Source organism: Ictalurus punctatus, chromosome 19 (genome assembly GCF_001660625.3).
Source record: "Ictalurus punctatus breed USDA103 chromosome 19, Coco_2.0, whole genome shotgun sequence".
NCBI classification, from domain to species: Eukaryota; Metazoa; Chordata; class Actinopteri; order Siluriformes; family Ictaluridae; genus Ictalurus; species Ictalurus punctatus.
The window spans coordinates 12,121,638-12,144,320 of record NC_030434.2 but is presented as its reverse complement, the minus strand read 5'-3'; the positions used below and the strand labels follow the sequence as shown (position 1 = coordinate 12,144,320).

Genomic DNA, 22,683 nt, shown 5'->3' with positions numbered 1-22,683 from the left:
ATGTTTTTTTCCTTTGGAATGCTACCATTGTGTTATGATGACAAGAATTTCAATTGCTTTTCATGGCAGATTTGTGATTTTGGTTGTGTAGTCTGGGGAACTACTGTACTGATCTCTAACTCAGAGTCACATGGGTATTGTTAAAGACTGTCCCATTTGCTCCAGCTCTTATTTACATGGGGAGGGCTTTTGGGGTTCCATTTCCACCAATTATGTTATATGGAACAGAATATTTGTCTATTTGCAGAAGTCGTCATGTTCTCAGCCAAGCTGTGGCTTTATATTCTATAAATATCTAATGGTCAGAAATTCACAAGATGTTTTGAGATCACTGCAGGTTAAAATGAAAGATGTGTTTTATTAGAGAAAGCAAACACAAGAAAAAAAAGTCCAAAAAAGCCATTGAAAAGCTAGGCATTACATAAATTGAATAGCTGCAGCCCAAAAAGCAAGAGATGACAATAAAAGTCACATTAGAAAACAGGGGCAGTAATGCAAGATGATAGTGGTGCAAATAAGACTTAGCAAGTCTTAAACTGGGGAATGTATATACACAGTGGCAAATGGGCAACAGTTGGGAGCAATCAGAATGCTGGTTGAAGAAAGCATGGGTGTGGTTTCAGACTGGGGATACTGGGAGTTGTAGTTCCCAGTGATCTGAGTGTTTCATAACATTATATATTTAAATGCATGTTTGCTAAATATTGTATTAAAATCTAAATGATAAGACATGCTCTAAACAGACATTCAGTGCTCAAAGGTAGTTTTATGACAGCACCATCAATTTTCCATACCACTTATCCTACACAGGGACGCAGGGAGCCTGGAGCCTATCCCAGGCAACTCAGGGCACAAGGTCGGGGACACAATGGACGGGGTGCCAATCCATCGCAGGATACAATCACACACACACACACACACACAAACTATGGACAATTCAGAAATTATCAGTTTATAACGTATGTCTTTAGGATGGGGGAGGAAACCAGAGTACCCAGAGGAAGCCCCCAAAGCATGGAGGGAACATGCAAACTCTGCACACACAGGGCAGAGGCAGGAATAGAACCCCAATCCCTGGAGGTGTGAAGCAAACATGCTAACCACTAAGCCACTGGTTAGGTTAGATATACTTACCATGGGGGAAATAAGTATTGAACGTGTCAACATTTTTTTCAGTAAATATATTTCCAATGAGGTTATTCACATGAAATTTTCACCAGACATCAGTATTAACTTCAAAACAATAGCCAAGGACCACTCGGAAAGTGCTCCAGAAACACTTGGAGGAAGCATGTACCATTGTCACAGACAAAACAATAGGCAATGCACTCCACCGCCATGCCTTCTATACACGCTCACCCCACAAGACTCCATTACTAAAGAAAAGGCATGTTGAAGCTTGTTTAAAGTTTGCTACAACTCATTTGGCCAATCCTATGAAATACTGGGAGAGTGTAGTCTGGTCAGACCAGAGCAAAATTGAACTTTTTGGCTGTCATACTGCATACCATGTTTGGAGAAGAAATGGTACTGCAAATCAACCTTAAAACACTATACCAACTATACCACAGTGAAGTTTGGAGGGGGAAGCATCATGGTGTGGGGCTGTTTTTCATTGTATGGTATTGGCAGACTTCATATAATTGAAGGAACAATGAATGTAGCCCTTTACCGGGAGATTCTTGAGAAGAATCTGCTGCCATCCACCAGGATGATAAAGATGAGACGTGGGTGGACTTTCCAGCAGGACAACGATCCAACGCATACAGCAAAGGAAATTCTCAATTGGTTTCAGTGAAAAAAAAATCAAGGTGTTAGAATGGCCCAGTCAGCCAACTGACTTGAATCCAATACTGCAGATGATTAATTTCTTCATAGAGGAAGTGTCTCGAAGCTGTCATTACAAACAAAGGCTTCTCCACTAAGTATTATACAAATTTCAGTTAGCGTGTTCAATACTTTTTTCCCGTGTCATTCCACTTTGTTTCACATAACTTTATTTATGGACTTTAATGTTGTGAATTCTTTATATTTCCGGATTTCTTGAATTAATACTAATGTCTGGTGAAAATTTCATGCGAATAGCCTCAGTGGAAATATATTTACTGAAAAAAATGTTGACATGTTCAATACTTATTAACGGTTTCTACACAACTTTCAAAATCTCTTTACTGCTGAACTGTTCACTTTACACAACTGTTATCACTTTTGATCTGTTGTTTTTAAGGACTTTGAGGTGTGGACACTGAGCAATCAGTGTAGAGCAAACAATGCACAATATCTTCCATGGTAAAGGTCCCAGACAAAGCACAGCTGATCCCCAAATACTGCTTTCTCACAAAAATAAACATCAGAGCTGTCTCTTATGTGACTTTGTCAAGATGGAACCTGAGCGACTGCCTGTGGTGGTTGTTTCTGCACTATCATATACTGGGAAAAAAGAGAAATATGAGCAAAATTTTGAAGAAGGATTGATTGGGGAGATACTGGCAAGGACTGTCTGTTCTGCAAAGAGAACTACAGTAGAATTATAGTGGAATGGAACCTAGCTTTTTTATTGTATCTACAGTAGATTCCTCTTGGATTCTCACAGTCTGTTTCTCAGCATTGTTCTTGCTACTTGCTGTAGAGGTGCTCACAATACAAGAGTCATCACTGACAATTCCAAACATATGCGAAAAATATCAGAGTATCTGAGAAAATCATGTTGCTGAACTGCTCTCACTACATCAAATTTTTCCATGGGGGCAAGCAGGAAAAGGCAGTAAAAGGCATTAAAATGCCTGTGGTGCCCCTGAACTGACATTTTATTGACAATTGCTGAAATGCGTTATTATTTTTTCCTGCTGTTTTTAAAAAATAAAACAATTACCTTGTAGTGGATACCAGCTGTAGCCATTAGTGATGCCATCGGGGAAATCCATGGAATCGTAGCACTTGCTTCCCTTTTGCATACTCACATGGTTAACTGAGTAAGTCTTGGCCAGGTGGACAAACACATCATTATCTGGAGTAATGCTGGAGTCCCCCTGCAGCTCACTGCCTGGATAGTTCATTCAGAGTGTATCACATCACAACATCTCAAAGCAGAAATAATGGTTTAACAGAAACCAGAATGCATACTCAGGGCTATGGCTACAGTCAGGCTCAGTGTCAAACACAAATACACATGATGTTCTACAAGAAATATTTCTGAGCAATTTTGTCATGTCAAAATTCTTTTACAGATTTCAGATTTGTCATTTTGTGCTCAGTGAAATACTACTATTGGGCATATTGATCAAGAAATCATGGCTATGTCTCCATGTCTATGTTTATCAAACTACAATGTCTTGGGCCTTAATTAAAAAAGTCCATTCAATCATTCAACCATCTGTCTGATATAAATGTATGTACTCTTTATAATAGAAACCCAGTTAAAATCTGTTTTAAGAAAATAATCAACAGTACAGTGTGGTGATGAGGCCCAGCATGAAGCGAACTTACGGTTCCAACCCTGAAATTAGTTATTTTCAAATAACAACACAAAGTGTTTTATAACTCTAATACCACAATGAACACTTAACATGTTTATTAATTAAAGAACCAGACTTTTTATCTGTTTATAGCTGCATTTAAAGTTGTGAAACGCCATGGAAGTTCCATTTATCATTTGAATTATAGCAGCTATAATCAGTCATTCCCTTATTAACTCCCTGGAAGTTAATAAGACGAAAAAAAAATGCAGCTTGTCGTGCTACTGAGAAGCAATCCATTCTGGAGACTTTCCTGTGTCAGAACAATTACACTTAAGGCTTTACCTCTGACTGTTCAAAAGAACTGACACTGGAGATTCCAGTGCTAAATAAACGTCTACTTCACCATATCAACGATTACATACTTTTAAAATCTGTTTATGTGGAGTGTCCACAATACAGTCTCTTTGCAAGCTCTTACTATACAGTCATGGCCAAAAGTTTGCTATATATAATATATGTATAGTGATCGCAAACTTTTGGCCATGATTGTAGAAATGATAACATATTAGAATGATTGAATTCATATAAACCTTGCAGCCAGAAATACTTTGAGCCATTCTGTTAAAAAAAAAATTACCAGCTGATCAATCTGAATCAAGCACTCAGTGGTGCTGTATTATCATAACTGATAACAGGCGATTCTCAGAATGTGTCCTGTGTGTTATTAACCTCCGTTGCTGTTGTCATACGGGTAGCTGGCCACCACTGCTCCTCCATGGAGGTTAGCAGAGAGGATGAACTGCTCTGTCTTCAGCCACTTCATCACAGCCTCCACCTCCTTTTCTCTCACCTGTTCACGATTACTCAAGAATGCATCCGGAAAGTTCCGGTTCAGGTCCACGCCATTTTTATTGAACCTGTGAGTGCACAGCAGGCAGGAAATACATTAGCATAATGCTGCATAATGTTCCATGCACATTTGTGTTTCCATACTTGCTGGAAGACAGAGGGTGATTGTGCCTTTCAGCCTGGGGGAATGTACTCGGGTCAAGTGTCCATTATGGAGGCTGTTTAGTGCGGTATAATGGCACATGGGTTCAATTGCAGACAAAAAAATTGAAAACATTAGACCATCCCGGACTATGAGCCCTGCTCATGGGGTCTCTTGAGATTCTTATGCCCTGTGTCTAGGTCTATTCTATTCACATACAGCATCTGAATTCAACACCAAATGGCTTTTTTTCTGGAAACAACAGCAGTTAACTATGTGTGTTAGGAGTATACATGTGTTGAATTAAGTACAGTATATGGCAAGCAAAACCACTGATATGTCTCATATATTATACAATTATATAAAATACAGATCACTAAAAGCTCTGGCTCAACTGACTCATGTGCTACTGATTAGGTGTTTACTGCAGTGCTGTGATGGATACAATGAGGTAATCCCTCTTAATTCTTACCACTAATCTTCCCAAGCAGCTCTGTTTAAAAGTGCTGCGCTCAGACATTCCTAAAATACACCCTAATGTGATGTCGCTATACAGCCGTCACTGTTGTGAGTCCAATTATCTGATTCATTTAAGAGACTGGACGATGAGGCATAATAAATGCAGCACGTGCAGAAAAAAATAATAATAATGAGGAAAATTATTATTTGTTTTTGAAAGAGGCATTAAATTAACTTGGTGGTCAGGCTGTTTAAAAAATAAATACAAGAAAAATTAATAATGTAAATAGGATGTGTGGCACATTTTATTGGTCCTGTATTTATTTATTTATTTATTTATTTAAACGGTATGTTATTGTACTCACAATACCGCTAATTCTTAGTTTCCAAAAGGAAACTTACCTTCAAACATCTGACCGATTCATTTCCAAAATACCCTTATTTATGTATTTATGTTCTTATTTACTTATTTGCGTTCTTCCAAGGACGTATGCAAAACAACTTGTAATAGTCATTTTCCTTTGCGAATGTGGTGTTTGAAAGCTCTATAAACATGACAAAATGCAGATGCCTCTGAAACCATGTTCTCCAGGGACTTTCTGGTCCAAGCCTTTGACGGAAGAATCTCAATGATTTTTGCAAAAACAAAAACATAGTTCTGGCACATTTTGAATTGTTCTTTAAAAAAAAAAAATAAATAAAACATTGGTTGGTCTCTTTGTGTGTGTGTTTTTTCTTATTGTTGTTTTTTCTTCTCTCTTTTGTGAAGACACAGCACTAAAGTTCCCCTACAGTCCTCTTTAAAAAAGCCTGTATAAATGTGTTTAGACTTCAATCCTTCAATCATATGATAAAAAAAAGAATGCATTTAATATCATTGCTAGTTATGTGCTGGTTCCTGGATATGTAGCTCTATAATTAAGTTAATAAATAAACAGGTAATGATTTAATACTCGTTTTTGGTAAACCTTCAGTATAGGATTAATATACTCTATTAGACATATTTAGTATCATTTTATTGCACAGATATTATTATTGTTCCCCTTGCAGTACAACCATCAAAATGATTATTTTACAATGTTTTTTTAGGTTTATTAATGCTTTACTTGAATTTTCAGATTATTACCTTATATTGTTTTACCTGCTTCTCCTAAATAACTACTGTTTCTGGAAAAGTAACCCTTAATGTATACGCTTACCAATATGTTTAATAGTTTGAGTAATACTCATATGAAATGGAACTTTATATGAATATTCCATTTATATACCATTTGCTTTATTTTAGGTAGTACCTTCTTTAACGCATAAAACAATTAAATCACACACATTCTTTTAGTGTAAGTCAAAAAAGAGATGTAGTAAGGAAAATATATTAGGCAAGAATATGAAAACATTAATGAAAGCAGTAACAAGCTGTTTTATGTTGCCAAACAACTAGCACATTAATTATGATTATAATTGTAATCATAACTAAGTATAATTCAAATTACTATTACTATAAAATTATATTAAATTAAATGATTATAAGCAGTGTTTGTATTCTTTGGAATTAAACATTGCAATATAAAGTTCATCTTGGTATACTCGACACCTATGACTTGAGTACTGATCTTTTTCAGAGGGATTAAAATCAGGATAGTAACAAATACTTCAGCACAGGAAATAATATAGCACTGCTCCAAAGCAACACAAATGGGACACAAATGAAACTACACTGTAGCATTCCCTGAAGCCACAATCAGACAGATTCTCTTTTGATATATGAGTAAACCATTTTTTTGTTTGTTTGTTTGTTTTTGTTTTATACTCCAGAGCTATTTATTGTGTGTAATGTGTATACTGTGCATAGTCCCTGTATGTATATGGCATGCAGAAAAACATAATACGAGTAAAATGAGTAAAATGATGAGATAATAAAAAAACACAGTAGTCTGAAATATCACTGTGAGAAAAAGAGAAACATAGAGGGGTTAAATAGAGAAACGAGACAGGGGTAATTCAGTAGGAGACACTAATTAACAACAGTGGCACCAGAGTAAGTAGAACAGGAAATACTGACAATGAAACAAAAGTGCTGGACAAAACAGAATAGACTGAGACTGTGTACAAGGTTTTGGATGTGGCTCCGCTATTTTAGACCATGTTTGGTCCAGCTGTTCTTCTATCAAATTATAGTGCTTCTATTGGAACACTCAGATTTAGTGAGTCATAAACTGACCAGTGGTGTGTGTGTGTGTGTGTGTGTGTGTGTGTGTGTGTACGTGTAAGTGTTCTGCTTTCTAGAACAAGATGTCGTTTAGTGTTTATTTAAGGCACTCCTATTAAGGCACTCCTATTCAGTATGCCTTTGAAAATAAATCTGACAACACGATGGACCGCCATCAGATATAGACGGGAGCCTTCAGCCACTGAAAATAAGAGGTTTGAACTACTCCGATTTAAATGGAATGTTTGTTCGCCTTCAATTAGATCTTTCTGTGCACTAAGGACATGGTTATTATAAACCGAGGCTAATGTACATGCACACATAAGAGTCCTGAGATTAATATCATAAACATTAAACATTAACTCAAAGGTAATGAGAACTCTTGATTGCTCACCCATTAACTGGGGTAGAGTGTAAAGGATATAAAGCACTTGTCAGAGCATTAGTGGTACGGTGTGTATACCACTTTTCTGTAAAAAATGTCCTAATGGAGGCCTACTCTTAAAATCTAAATATTTTCAGCACTAAGCCTATTGTAGAGTGGAAGGTTAATTTTGTGCATAAGGAATTTTTATGTGTGGATGTGTTGTCTTTTGTTATATGGAGTATTACTTTCTTGTTTGCTGCTTGAATACAGAAATATGAGTATAACTGTTGAAAAAAAAAGAGAGAGAGATAAATTAGTGCATAGCAACTACTATTTTATTATTAATAACAGCAAGTACTTGTTAACCGAAAAGTTTCTGAACTATTGAATTATTTCTGGCAGTATTGAGTTTTGAGCTCATGTCTTCAAACTAGGGCTGTGTGATATGGCGATACATATCGTAGGACGAAAGAAAAATTAGCAATTTTTTTTTTTTTTTTTTTACATATTTTTTTTTACATATAATGTCACAAAAACAACTTTTTGGCATCACTGAGGTCAGAGTTACTGTAGGAACTACTAGCGGTTTGCTGTAATAAAAACAAAAACAAGCATGACACAGAGCAAAACTCCCCGCAACACTCCAACACAGAACAGGCATCACCCCAGCTATAATATGAGGAGCTTGTACATAAAAGGGAGGTATTTCTGTCGTTTGGACTTGGTTTGGGTAGAACAAATCAGAAAGCAGTCATTTGTAAGGTGCAGGATGCCACAGATCAGTTCTGAATGCTTACAGTAATTTTATATAGATAATTATTTCATAAATTATAGAGAAAAAGTAATATATCATGATATACTGTATATCGTTTCAAGATTTTAAATGATCCATATTGTGATATAAGTTTTTGTCCATATTGCCCAGATCTACTTCAAACTATTCGTTTAAAATGATAGCATGTTACAAATAACTACCCTAATATTGTAGTCAATACCTAATCATTCATTCATTCATTCATTCATTAATATGATTTGTTCTAAAGATATACAAATACAAATAAGATAAAGAGGCATACTTTCTTTTTTTTCTTTCTTTCTTTCAATGGTTATGTTCACAGTCATGCAAGTGAGAGTTTTTTTTTTTACTTTAAAAGCAAGAGGTTGGATATGAAGCTTGCAGGAAAAAGAAAGACCACATTTGCTAACACTGACGTATGGTGGCTCATGTAGTGGTGGCAATGATGCAGCAGAGGCCTGAGTTTACCATCCATGATGACTGCGCTGGCATTTCTACCTCAGAATTTTTTTCAGTGTTTCCAGAGGTATGGTGGTAGCTTAAAAAGATAAATAAATAAATAAGCGATAATGCCAATCCAGATACACATACAGGTACATATCCAATGCTAGACATTGCTAGACAGCACAACTGTCTAGTGTTGTATTTAGTGTCTAGCATATTTACACTAGGAAATATATCTGCATTACAGTTGTACAGTAAAAACAGCCAGACGATGTTGATGATGATAGAGGACTACAATGACTATGTTTGCTGAACAAATGAAACGTGAATCAATTCATATTTTTTTAACTAACCTGTCCCATCAAGCAGTTTTGGAATAGAGAAAAAAGTTTATGGTACCTAAGGGGCAGAACCAGCATGGTTACTACTGTCATGTTTGTCTCAGACATTTAACTGTTATCATTAATAGACTATACATTAAAATAAATAAATAAATGCACATTGAACATTAAAGACTGTAAGATGAGTTAGCTAGTTAGCATGTAGTATCACTGAATGCAGTTGGATACTTTTGTTTACATCACATACTTTTTAATATTACTCCACTTAAGTACAGTTAATATCTGCATTCAATAAACCTCCCATGTATGAACATATTTAAAAGTATGTTCTGTGTAGGACTAGATTTTTCAATGGACTTTAAGATAAATGTTTAGTAGATAGTAAATATGTGTATGTGATTTATACACATATTTAGCTCAATATTCATATTGATTTTATGAACAATCACCTGTCAGTCATGTAAATTGCTGATACTGATGTACATGGATTGTTGTTTGTTGGCGTTATTTGTCAGGGGGTAGCCACAGATGGCGGATGTGGGTGACTAGTCTACTATATGACTGATTTCTTATGTTGCTGTGCCAGCTCTGACAGGAAGTTCACAGTGAGAGCTTAGGGGGTGCAAAAGACCATAGCATGTAAAGAATACTAGAAGAAAAACACACTAGGACTGCACTACATTACATCTTCCCACTCTCAGTTATTTTATCTTTCATTCTCATCTCAAGTCCATCTAGCTACTTCAAGACATCTGTTTCTCTTGCTTTATGTCCAAAGTTTTTTTTTAAAACCCTTTCTCTCTTTGTCTGCTTCACACTCTCTGAGAACTTTGAGAAATTTGATTAGCCTCTGTATAGTGACCTGTTCTGTATCTCAGGTGTACTAAGGGGCAAACCTGTTGAAGATGGTTTTAATCCTCTATGGGATTATATCACTGTTTATAACATAAAAAAGATTTTTAAAGAAATACTTTGAGTCACATGTCTTGAATAATACATTTTATTTCATATGATTCGTGTGTATGGTAATATCTAATATGCTCATAAAATGTCACTATGCATTTCAATAGGTTTGTTTCCAAATTATATACCATTACTGGTCCAGATGCTGTATTTTCTTTCATGTATTTATCCATCAGTGCCTGCAAGTTCATCTCTTTGTGCCAGCCCTGCTTGCCAAAAGTGGCCCACTGGGTGTTTGCATTCCATGTCCAGCTCCAAGCCAGTGAGCCTATTCTTACCCATTTAAAGTGGAGGCTACTTTGACTCCAGTGCTTCTAAAGATTTGCTTAACCCAATTAAACCATACGTGTGCAAGCTACCTTGAGGGATATTTGTAAGGAACCACGGTGTGAAAAGGGGAATTCATGACACTACAGTATCTACTTTATGTTTTCAAACCACCACTCATGCAATGCAATAGGGTGGCTGAACATGCTTGAAGGAGAGCACTAATTATCTTACACTGTATCCATTACCTAAAAGATGCCTGCAACTTTCTGCATTGTTCTGATCAGTGGAAGCGAGAAAGGCTATCTGTCCCAACAGCACAACAGGGCTAGTTCTGCTCTGGTGAACTTGGATGAGTGTATTTTTTAAAAGTGCTTTTGTGTCATTTCAGACATCATCCTACAGAGTCATTGGACATGTGTGCAAGTCATTTGAAAAGTTTTAAATAGTTAAAGAGTGAATAGTAAATAGGCCTCCTACTCAACTTTGGTAAAGCTTAAAACACTGGGAGGCACACACTGAAGAAAAAAGGGTAGCGACTCCTGGGATTCAGATTCGGGCTACATCAGTATTCAGACATAACCACAGACTTAAGTGCAGTTTGATTTAAGCACAATATGTCATTTTTGAAATACTTTCAAAAAAACTTTTTTTTTTTTTTTTTTTTTACAGGAGAGACCATATTATATTGCTCATTATTACATGATATTACTCATCTCAAGGATCTATATACTATGGATAAAATTATGAACACTTAAATACAGTAACGTTACAGTTTCTAGTTAATTGCAGGCTTGGCAGACGATTGCTTGGTCAGCATATATTTTAAACCATGGACATGTTTTGATTAAGTAAAAACACATACTGTAAAATTAACAACATCATTGTTATTATGAACTGGACAACACAAAATAGCAAATTAAAAGTGTGCTAAAATAGTTTCTATGCTGTGCACACATTACAATTTCATGAACTGAGTTTATCGTATGCTTTCATTAAGTTTGCACAATTAACTGCCAGCTCCCCCAAAAAATTATGGGATGTACTGGATCAAGTGCTATTTTATAAGCTGTTTAATAATGAAGGTAGAAGCCATTAAAATTAAACCAGATTTGCAGTGGATAATTAGATAATTTCAACTATTCATGCAATACAGTATATTGATAATATACAAGACTTCTTTTAGATGTTATTTCAATGCTTGCCATCCTCTCACTCGTATATCATTGTAAAAGCAAACAAACAAAATGCTATTTTACTATTTTACATAACTGATTATTTTCTAAGACCTAAAGGAAGTTGCTTGTGTTTAAAGGTGGTGGTTAGGCGCTATTGTATATACATATACAATATATATATATATATGTATGTATAAACCCTACATCCGACTGTTCTACTGAAGAAAAACCTAGCATATACATATTATATTATATATAAATATTATATATATATATATATATACAGTATCTCACAAAAGTGAGTACACCCCTCACATGTTTGTAAATATTTGATTATATCTTTTCATGTGACAACACTGAAGAAATGACACTTTGCTACAATGTAAAGTAGTGAGTGTACAGTTTGTGTAACAGTGTAAATTTGCTGTCCCCTCAAAATAACTCAACACACAGCCATTAATGTCTAAACCGCTGGCAACAAAAGTTAGTACACCCCTAAGTGAAAATGTCCAAATTGGGCCCAATTAGCCATTTTCCCTCCCCGGTGTCATGTGACTTCTTAGTGTTACAAGGTCTCAGGTGTGAATGGTGAGCAGATGTGTTAAATTTGGTGTCATACTGTATATATATATATATACACACACACACAAATATATAAAATGTACTTATTAGAATTTGTATAATTTGAATGGGTACCCCAGAAAAAGTAACTCAACTCTGAATAGGAGGAACTTTCCCTGAGTAACATTTGGACTTCAGTCACTAACACTAAATATGTGTCATGGCCTTGCAGGACTTCTTCTTCTGCTGTCTCACAGATTTCCTGTTCTACCATGCTCACCTGTTAGTTGTTTATCTTGATTAGTCAACCTATATAAGTTCCCTTTTCTCTCCTTTGTTGCTGGAGCATTACGGTTATGTTATGTTATGTTATGTTATGTTATGTTATGTGTTTGTTTCGTTATTTCATTTGATGGTCTTTTTGATAGTTTAAGTATTTTCTAGCCTTGTTTATATAATATTGCTTAATTTCCTGGTTGTTCTGGTTCACTGGTGTTTCCTGGTTTTCTGGTGTTCCTGGTTATTCGTGTCCATTTCCCTGTGTTCTGTTTACTTAAAGTTCTGCACGTGCATCCGCCTTCATGGACTCTCCACCATGACAATCTGGATTTGTGTGAAAGCAATTAATAAGGCAACTAAGTTTTTAATTTCATAAATCAGTTTAGGATAAAATTACTCTAATTATAATGATTAGAGTGATTTTATTATATTCCAACTGCTCCACCTATTTTTATTTAAATTAATGTAACAACTTCATTTAAAATCTATCGTTTGGGAAGGATTTTTGCTTTCATAACATATTTTGTAAGATGTTAAGTTACTCTTTGCTCAGAAAAGCTCTTTCCACATGTCTGCGCTCTCGACCGTTCAGTTTATGAACATTCTACAATAATTTCAACATCTCTGCAAATTATCCATTGGCTCCCCTCTCTGTCACGTCATGCTCTAACAGAACATCTGTGTTTAGATTGTTGCTATGTACACGCTCATCATTATTGCCCTAAAGGTTTTCTTACCATCATGTTTTTTCACAATGTTCAGAATTTGTCCTGATTTTTCTGAGAACCATTGTCTGAATCTTTACTCATTTTACTATGGATTTCATTATTTTACTGGAGTTTTGCCATTTTGTAGTCATGCATAAAGTCATTACAGAGGATGTCTAACACACTCACTGTTCCTGCCTTCACATAGAGCCCATAATGCAGTGTGTAAGAAATGGGTCCTAGGTAGAAATATCAAATAGGTGCAAGTCACCTCTCTCTCTCTCTCTCTCTCTCTCTCTCTCTCTCTCTCTCTCTCACCTGCCCAGTGAGTACATGCAGTCACGTCCTGATGACTCAAAGCCATCTGGGTTCATCGAGGGCAGGATGTGTATACGCGCGGTGTTCATCAGCTTCGTCACAAAAGGGTCACTCATATAGTTGCGGGTCAGGTAATCGATCAGCTGGAGCAGCAAGACTCGCCCCACCACCTACACACACACACACATTCAGAGAAAAAGAACAGATGTAGCCAAAACCTTTCCACTTGCTATGCCTTAATCCATTCCCTATTTATCATACAGAGAACGTTTTGGGATGCAGTGATTTTGCTGAATAGTTCATTATATTGCTCATACATCTGATGCACACTTCTCACAGAAATGTACCACAATGCATAGTGATTTCTTGCAGCTCGATAATCTATTTGTCAGGATGGATCAAGAAGCGACCAGTTTCATACTAAAGCTACCAGGTATTTATTACTGATGTATTTAATTAAGGAAACAGTTTTGAATTCTTCTGTATTTTTGTGATTTTTATTTGCGAGGTAATTTGTAATGTAATAATAGATCATGATGGTGTGTTTCTGGTGTCTGAATTCAGACCAGTCTCCTTTACTGTTGCTCCCTGCTATGTATTGCTCTATATAGACAGTAACAGCGAATAAGTGAAAGAGCGATTTCAGGTACAAAGTCTTTTAACAAAAATAAAAAAATAACGAACTCACAGCTCACAGGGAATCCTGTCATGTTAAAGACGTTCAGTAATAGGTCTCTAAAATAAAATATATCTGTGGGTCACATGTTTGTATTTAACACACAAATAAATCTCAGGGTACGTGTAGAATAAATGAAATGTGCTTCTATAGTTCTTTAATTACAATGCTTCCTACGACACATAAAACTAGACTAAATTTTTTTTTTAATTTGGCAACTGTTATTCTGAGTGACATGAAGGAGGAGAGGAGAGATGAAGGTTGTCTTTATCATCCAAAGAGCAAAACCAATTATGCTCTCTGTTCATGGAAGGCTATATCATCATCATGATTCAGGACAGGATAATATCAGGAAGATTAAATACCATTAAACACCAATATTAAATACCAGGCCTATTTAAATATTACATCATTTTCTGTGGTCAATGTGGTGAAGAGTTTCTGGCTGCACGGAAGGAGAAAAAGAGCACGTCACCTAAAACTTTTCCTTCTTGGTGTCAGAACTTAATTAAACACGAATTAAACGGATCGCTCCAGATAGAGTGTGTTTGGCTAGCCAGGGGAAATGTATCTGTTTCTGTCTCATGAATGGGAGATTATAGCTTTTTATTAAGTGCAAAAACTTTAAAAACGTGAGCCTAGGGAAAGCCACACAAGCACATAAATATACACACAAACAAAAACACACCCTCTGCATGTACTAATAAGGGCCCTCACACCCAACTATGATTAAGAACAAGTTCAAATCACCAGCTAAGTATCTGTCCGTCTGTGTTTGTGTGACTGTGCCCATGTGTCTCTGTGATTACCCTGTCCACATGATTACTGTTATCTTCTCCTTGCAGTAACACCCAAGAACTACTCTTTCTAATCACACTGCAATCAGACACAACTGCTCTGTGAGTTACAATGAGGATCACACACACACACACACACTGTAGAGAGAAAGAAAGACTCATAGAGAAGTAAAAGAAAACACTGAATGATTGAAAACAAAAACAGACAGAGCAAAAAAAAAAAAAAACAGAAAGACAGAGCTAGGAAAACAGATAATGAGGCAATGAGACAATAAGGAAGATGATTACAGGGGAGAGATAAATAAAACAGACATATACAAGGAGATCCATATTGAGCTTTTGAGAAAAAAGAAAAACATAACGCACTATGCCCTGGATGTGTAGCTGATCTAATAAACTCACTAACACAACTTCCTCAGCGTCAGGTCCTCTCCTGGCCCCAGCCCTCATCGTAAGAGACATAAAAAGGCATAAACATCCCTGATGGATGTCTCCAGCCCGCATGTGCTTTGTTTCAGTAATAGAGATTGTTTATACTGTTTCATGGACACAATATACACTCCTTCACTGAAGTCTAACCTCACTGTGACACCAAGTTCACCTGGCTATCAGGAATGATTAGTCCTCAGCTACAATTCTTCTATGTTGATCTTGTCTAGATTCTTGTCGTTTTTAGGGATTAAGTTTTGTATATCTTTCATTTAAAGACATTTAGACAAGAGCACTTACAGGATGTAAATATGGGTGTAATGCTTGTGCAATCTGCATTTATGTTTTTAAGAGAGATTTATTGTAAAGGGTGTGTGAACCTGCAGCTTTCTGAAAAAAATCTGCAGCTTTCTTTTTTGGGTAAGGTTAAGGGTATGTCTGATGTTTAAAAAATACCTGATTCTCCAGCAAAACCTGGAACTCTTGTTTTAGCCTTGTTTAGGTGTATTGAGGTCATGTTATTGTTAGGGCTGGGTACCAAAAATGAGTATCCAAAAAGCACTGATCGAAACATGTAGGTTTTACTGAGTACCAAAACGTCTTAGATATCTTGGACAAAAATTACATCATGCTTGCTCCGGAGTGGAGCGAGTGTTCCTATACTTTTGCTCACCTAAAAATTGGGTGGTCTGATACAAAAGGTTCTATGTTTTATGTCGTTTAACACATCTAGATGTAAATACCAGGAAATAAAAGCTGAAATCCTAAACTCTCGTCTCATAGCCATATTTTGATCTCAAACCCAAATGTCTTTGGTGTATAGAACAATATAATTGTACAGTATAGTATAGCAAAAATAGCATTATTTAGCTATATATAGTATGTAAATCAATAGAAACAGCCCACAATAACAGGAAATACAAGACTGTGTGTGGCCTTTTCAGGTGCTGCAAGCTGCCAGCTTGAAATCTGATTAAACTGTCATTTGAGACATATAAAGCTTAGCAGAGAAGTTCACTTTGCTACTACCGTGTTAAAATCTTGCTTGATATGTCTATTCCTGTTCTGGGACTTTATCATTTAGCATCAGTGTGAGCTATCTAAAGCAAACTGGCAAAAGCACCGCTTCTGTTACATTGTCAAGATAAGCACAAATGTCTTCACCAGCTGCACTACACTACACTACACCAAACACAGGGTTTATTTACTTTGTGGTTCTAGGTGCTAAGATATTGTCTGTCACCACCATTTTACAGCAGCTACACTGAAATCTAGAAAAATGTAGCTCTGCTGTATTCAAGCTCTCCTTCAGAGAACTGTAGCAGCTACATGAAAAGTATGCACTCAGGCTACAGTGAGGGGAAAATAAGGAATCCGACATTTTTATTTATTTAATATACTTCCAGTGCATATACCCACTTTAGATTTACACTCATAATATCTTTTTAAGTTTGTACTTATACATATGAACAATAGGTATGTATTCATAAACATTCATAAAGATATGTTAGTTCAACAAAACAGACTTCATGTAAAAACCATAATGAAATTTCCTTTACTTTCACACTATCTGTTGTTACCCAGATGAGGATGGGTTCCCTTCTGAGTCTGGTTCCTCTCAAGGTTTCTTCCTCATATCATCCTAGTGAGCTTTCCCTCGCCACCGTCACCACCGGCTCGCTCAATAGGGATAAATTCACACACTTAAAATCTGTATCCAGTGTTTATATGTTTCTGTAAAGCTGCTTTGAGACAACGTCCATTGTTAAAAGTGCTATACAAATAACAATGAATTGAATTTTTAAAAAACAAAACTGAGCTGTTATTGGCAATTACAGCTTTCAGACTACTGTACAGTTTACAGACTTGCGATGCTCCGACCTCTGTATTTCAGCGTGGGTATAAAGCGCATTGGATCATATACACAACCCTGCTTTTTCCAAACACTGATGCTGAATTATTGCTAATGATTTCTATTTTTGTTTCATCTAAAAGTTAAAATATTTTGTCCTGATTTGTCTAAATGATTTTAGATGCAATTCTCTGTGTTTTTTTTAAACAGAGGACTTTTGCATGTGGTGTAAGAACAGAGATGATTGAAGTGCAGATCATTGCTTGTTGCTCTCTGTGTAACTGTTGTTCTTGCTGCTTTCAGGTCATCCTTCAACTCTCTTCTAATGACTGTTGGCTCCTCTCTTACCTTCCTTATCATTACTCTGAGGGTACATTGTGAAATCTTGGGTGACGCACCTATCCAGGGCCAGCTAGTTATGATTCCATGAACTTTCCACCTGCATAATATCAAAACTATTGTACTATGTGTAAGGTCTTTGCTATGGCTCTGTAGCTTTTTTCCATTCCATTGTTGCTTAATAATGTTTTCCTGGACAATTTTAGGTAGCTCGCTCCTTCACCATGATTGCTGCTTGTTGTGTGAAATCCTCCCAACCAATAGCAACATATTTTATAATGACACCAGGTGCAATTTTTTTGCAGTATTTATATTCATATATATGCACGTTTGCCTCACACCTCCAGGGTTGGGGGTTAAATTCCCGCCGCTGCCCTGTGTGTGGAGTTTGCATGTTCTCCCTGTGCTGTGGGGGTTTTCTCCGGGTACTGCGGTTTCCTCCCCCAGTCCAAAGACATGCATGTTAGGCTGACTGGCATTTCCAAAGTGTTCGTAGTGAATAAATGGGTGTGTGAATGTGCCCTGTGATAGACTGGCACCCTGTCCAGGGTGTACCCCACCTTGTACCCGATGCTTCCTGGGATAGGCTTCAGGTTCCCCGTGACTAGGTTAAGCGGCATAGAAAATGGATGGATGGATATCCAGTTCTTTTTATGCAACCTGTACATATATAGATTATTTTTAATATAGTGTCTGAATACGTTTTCCCCATCAGTTTCATTTTTAAATGTGTGTTTGTTTATACTTATAAACAATGAATAATACACTATAAGGCCAAAAGTATGTGGTCACCTGACTATCACACCCATATGTGGTCCTTCCTCAAACTGTTTCCACAAAATTGGAAGCACGCAATACTATAGGATGTCTTTGCATGCTGTAGCATTACAGTTTCCCGTTACCGAAACTAAGGGGCCCAAAAATGCTCCAGCATGACAATGCTCCTGTGCACAAAATGAGCTCCATGAAGAAAGTATCTGAATATTTATTTCCCCTCACTTTACATCAGTGACTTCTTAAGCTATTACACATTGACACATTGCTATATCTCTCTTTTTTTTCGTTTCCTTGTTTCAAAAAATTCAAGCCAAAGCATCTTCTCAGATGGAATTTGGAATTTGGTCCAGATGGTGTGGATGTTGCTTAAATAATATGTTGTGTATTTATTGCTTTAGAAAATATGCACTTCATCTAAAATGGCTATACACTGTAAAGTTGGCAACGTTCCAAAAAATAGGAAACTGAAAAAACACTGTTGATGTGGATATTTAGTATTATGCCTACAATCACACTGAATTGGGACAATAACACTAAAGGATAGACACCCAGAAACACCAAACGCACATACAAAGATATTAACTACGCTGAAAAACAAAGTCACGCTCTGACTCTCTCTCACACACACACACCCTTCCCCTTGTTCTCTGGTAAGTGTAGCACTCCACCGCTCCTATCTGAGCTTCTGGATGTCTCCAGCTGATTATAACGCTCATCTTCTCATATGAAACGGACCCCAAACAAAATACACACTCATTTAAAGCCTGCAGACATACCCCCACCCAGTGCAAATGTGGCATCCCTGTAAAGAAGATGGACATGGAAGAATGGCTCCGTTTGCTTTGGGCAAACGAGGGCGTTTCTCGGAATGTTTTTACGCCTTTGTTATATAAAAAGGGCACTTTATTTGCTACTGCATAAAATTGGCCACAATGGTTTCCAAGAGTAATGAATATAAACTGAGAGGTTTGTCTAGAGGGTATCTGTGTGAGTGTGTGTCTCACCTCATTACCATGCATGTTGCCAACGTATTTGAATTCAGGAATTCCAACACGATGCTTTCTAGGATGTTGACCCAGTATTAGCACCCAAAGCTCTCTTCCTGCAAAACAAAACAAATGCCTGTCATCTAGCAGTAAAATCCCCACAAGCACCTGGCAACCCAGTGTCACATCAATTCATTCATTCATTCATTCATTCATTCTCATTTTCTCTCTCTCTCTCGCTCCCTCTCTCTCTCTCTCTCTCCACTGTCTCAGCCTCAGTTCTTCTTTCTATACGTCATGTCACTCAACACTCATATTCACACAGCAAGTCGTAGCATGTTAGAAATTCACAAGACGAACTGATTCAGGAAGCATATTCATTAACTCTCCACGCTCCAACCCTCCAACCCAGACATAAAATGTTTACCAGATGTTCCAAAGCACAAATAATGCATTTAACATGACATTTTTATGTGAGGTGCAGATTCTAATAGAAACAGTCATCGAGATGGAGTTATACACTGGATATTTTATGGTTAAGTTTATAACTGTACATGTATAAAAGATAGCCTGGACAGAACATTACTAAGTAGTGAACAGAAACTCTTCTGCTCTGTGGAGAGGTCTCACAGAGGTCATGTTGTGTTTTATACATTAAACTGCTTCATATGAAATTTATGAAGTTTAAAAGAAAGTGTCCATGCACACTGGCTATAAATGTTTAATTCAGTGTTACAGTGAATCCTAAAATCACTCCTCACAAAGCCAGAGAACACCTTGGACGGGAACCAAATACATCACTTGCACTCATGCCACTCCTATGGGAAATTAGCCAATCCACCTATAGGGCATGTTTTAGGATGTGGGAGGAAAACAAGAAAGCCCATGTGGACAGGGAATGAACATGTAAAACTCTGCACAGACACGGATTAAATAGCACTCAAGACTGAACCCCAGACCCTGGAGCTACATACATTTCCTCTAATTAAAATGCTTCTCATTAGCTCATAAATAATTGGGCATATATTACATTTAATTTGGGGCTATGTGTCTTACTTTTGCATTTATCTTAGTCAAACATTCAAGGGCAATGGCACCATTTCATTGATTCATTCACTGATTCATTCACTCATTTACAGAAACTGCTTTAACCTGGTCAGGAACACTGGGTGCAAGGTAGGAATACAGAACGACCATCTTCAGAAGATAATACCCGTCTTCAAATGGTATTACCTTCTCACATATTCATATATATTTATACAGTGGCAGCTTAGAGTGGACTCTACCTAGTGAAATGTTTTGGGGAAATAGGAGGGAACTCAGGTACCCATAGGTGAACATGCGAAAAGTCAAATGGCCTGGAAACATGTGAAACTCCACCCAAAAAATCAGGCTCAGGATAAAACCAAACTACAGTACATGAATCACAACTGAACCACTATACTCCAGGCCACTGGCTATAGATAGGTAGGTATGTAGGTAGGTAGGTAGATAGATAGATGGATGGATGGATGGATGGATAGATGGGTGTATAGATTGATAGATAGATAGATAGATAGATGGATGGATGGATGGATGGATGGATAGATGGGTGTATAGATTGATAGATAGATAGATAGATAGATAGATAGATAGATAGATAGATAGATAGATAGATAATGAATCTTTATTGATCACATATACATATGCACAGTGAAATTCTTTCCTTCACATACCCAAACCTATTAGGAAGCTGGGGTCAGAGCGCGGTGTCAGCCATGATACAGTGCCCCTGGAGCAGAGAGGGTTAAGGGCCTTGCTCAAGGGCCCAACAGTGGCAGCCTGGCAGTGCTGGGGCTTGAACCCCCGACCTTCAGCAACCAGAGCATTAACCACCAAGCTCCACCTCTGCCTTGTTCCCCGAGTTCCCTAGGATAGGCTTCAAGCTCCCCATGACACTGTGTAGGATAAGCGGTATGGAAAATGGATGGATAGATAAATAAATAGACAGATGGATGGATAGTCAGATAGATCTCCCAAGGGAAATTGTGGGAAGACAGTGTTCTCCTTATACTTGAATATTTGGATATTTTATGCTAGTTTCCTTACTGGAATCTCAGTCCTTTCTGGATTTATACCTATATTTTGTTCCTACAATTATGAGGATTGTTGTTATTTTGGTCTGCCACATTTAGCTGACCTCAATCTCCAGTTTCTTATCCTTGAAAATTTGACATACACATTTTTCTCTTGTATCTCAGATGATAATGTCAGGCCTATTGGTGGTGTGTTTTCGATCCGTGATTATGAGCATATCCCACATTAATGTAACTTGTTCATTTACTGTCATAGTGGTTGGCTGCTGAGTGTGCCATGTTTCGGATGTTGGTAGCTGTAGTGCTTATATAATTTCTGATTAGCTCTGGAAAGCACTACAAACTGGTAGTTCTAGTTCTGGACATCCACTGATTACTGGTTTATCATTCTGATCTTTAAGTACTAGTAACCTGGCTGTAATGCTGCAGGCTGGGAGCCTGTCAGGTCACTGAACAAAGCAGGACCACTCTAGTTGGCTTCTGGATTAGGTGCAGATGTCCCAGGTCTCCTTGAAGCTCACCTTCCCTGTCAACTGCACTGAGGTTACACTGGAGGTTAATCTTGGAAGCTGGACAATCTGTTCAAACTTTAAAGGAAAACATGGCCAGATCAAGACAAACGACCTACACACAGCCAGTGACAGAGACAGACCCAGAACTTTCAGCAAATGAAGCTTCCTCTGAAGTTCTAAAACACACTGAAATCAAGTATCAAATGAGCTGCCAGTTGAAAAGCCTTACTGGCTGGAATTAGAAGGTCACCCAAGGTTTAATCAGCTTAAATCAGCTAAACTGCGGACTCATGAGGCAGACGTCTCCCTGTGTTTGTTTAAAGTAGTCTTTATTTTTTCACACACAGCGGACCACCCAAAGGCTGAGAGACTGAGTGTGGCAGTATTAGCATCCAAAGTAATAAACATTTAAAAAAAGAAGGACAGAAAAAAAGAACACTAGTAAGAGAGCAAGAGGGGAAAAAAGGACAAGGAGGTGGGGGTGCCTGGCAGAGTCCCCTGTTCCCTCAATACTGGTTTTGTGTAGAGCCAGTAAAGCAACCTGATCCAACGGGTCTCAAAATGCCATGTACTGGCACCACAGATATACCAATGCGTCTATAACCTTGTAATCTAGGAACAGAAACATTCAATGTCCACAATGCATTATACAACCTATTATCCTGGAATAAAAAAAGACATAAATATCATATACAAAAAGGTTTTCATGGTAAAATAAATTTTTACCATGATTTATACCATGAGATTTACATAGAATAATGAAATGCAGCTGTTTAATATTAGAGGCAACTGAGGAGTTTTACACAACACTCAAACCAAGGAAAGATTTGAGGTTCAGTGTAGAAGTTACATCATCATGAATAATTTTTCCCATAGTCAGTCCAAAGTGAGTCTGGCTTTTCATA

At 37.2% G+C, this 22,683-nt stretch overlaps 1 protein-coding gene across 3 annotated transcripts in view; it reads right to left on the bottom strand.

Annotated features, from left to right (window-relative positions):
* The window catches only part of cpm (carboxypeptidase M), a 40,671-nt gene that overhangs the window by 7,901 nt on the left and 10,087 nt on the right, over window positions 1-22,683 (bottom strand). The window contains exons 3-6 of one of the 3 annotated variants that reach the window (XM_017494637.3): window positions 19,210-19,307; window positions 13,336-13,505; window positions 4,188-4,375; window positions 2,873-3,043 (exon numbers count right to left, since the gene is read on the bottom strand). In XM_017494637.3, the coding sequence (XP_017350126.1) occupies window positions 2,873-3,043; window positions 4,188-4,375; window positions 13,336-13,505; window positions 19,210-19,307 (627 nt within the window). The remainder of the gene's footprint in view (window positions 1-2,872; window positions 3,044-4,187; window positions 4,376-13,335; window positions 13,506-19,209; window positions 19,308-22,683) is intronic. The other 2 variants (XM_017494638.3, XM_053688181.1) reach the window with 2 other exon arrangements.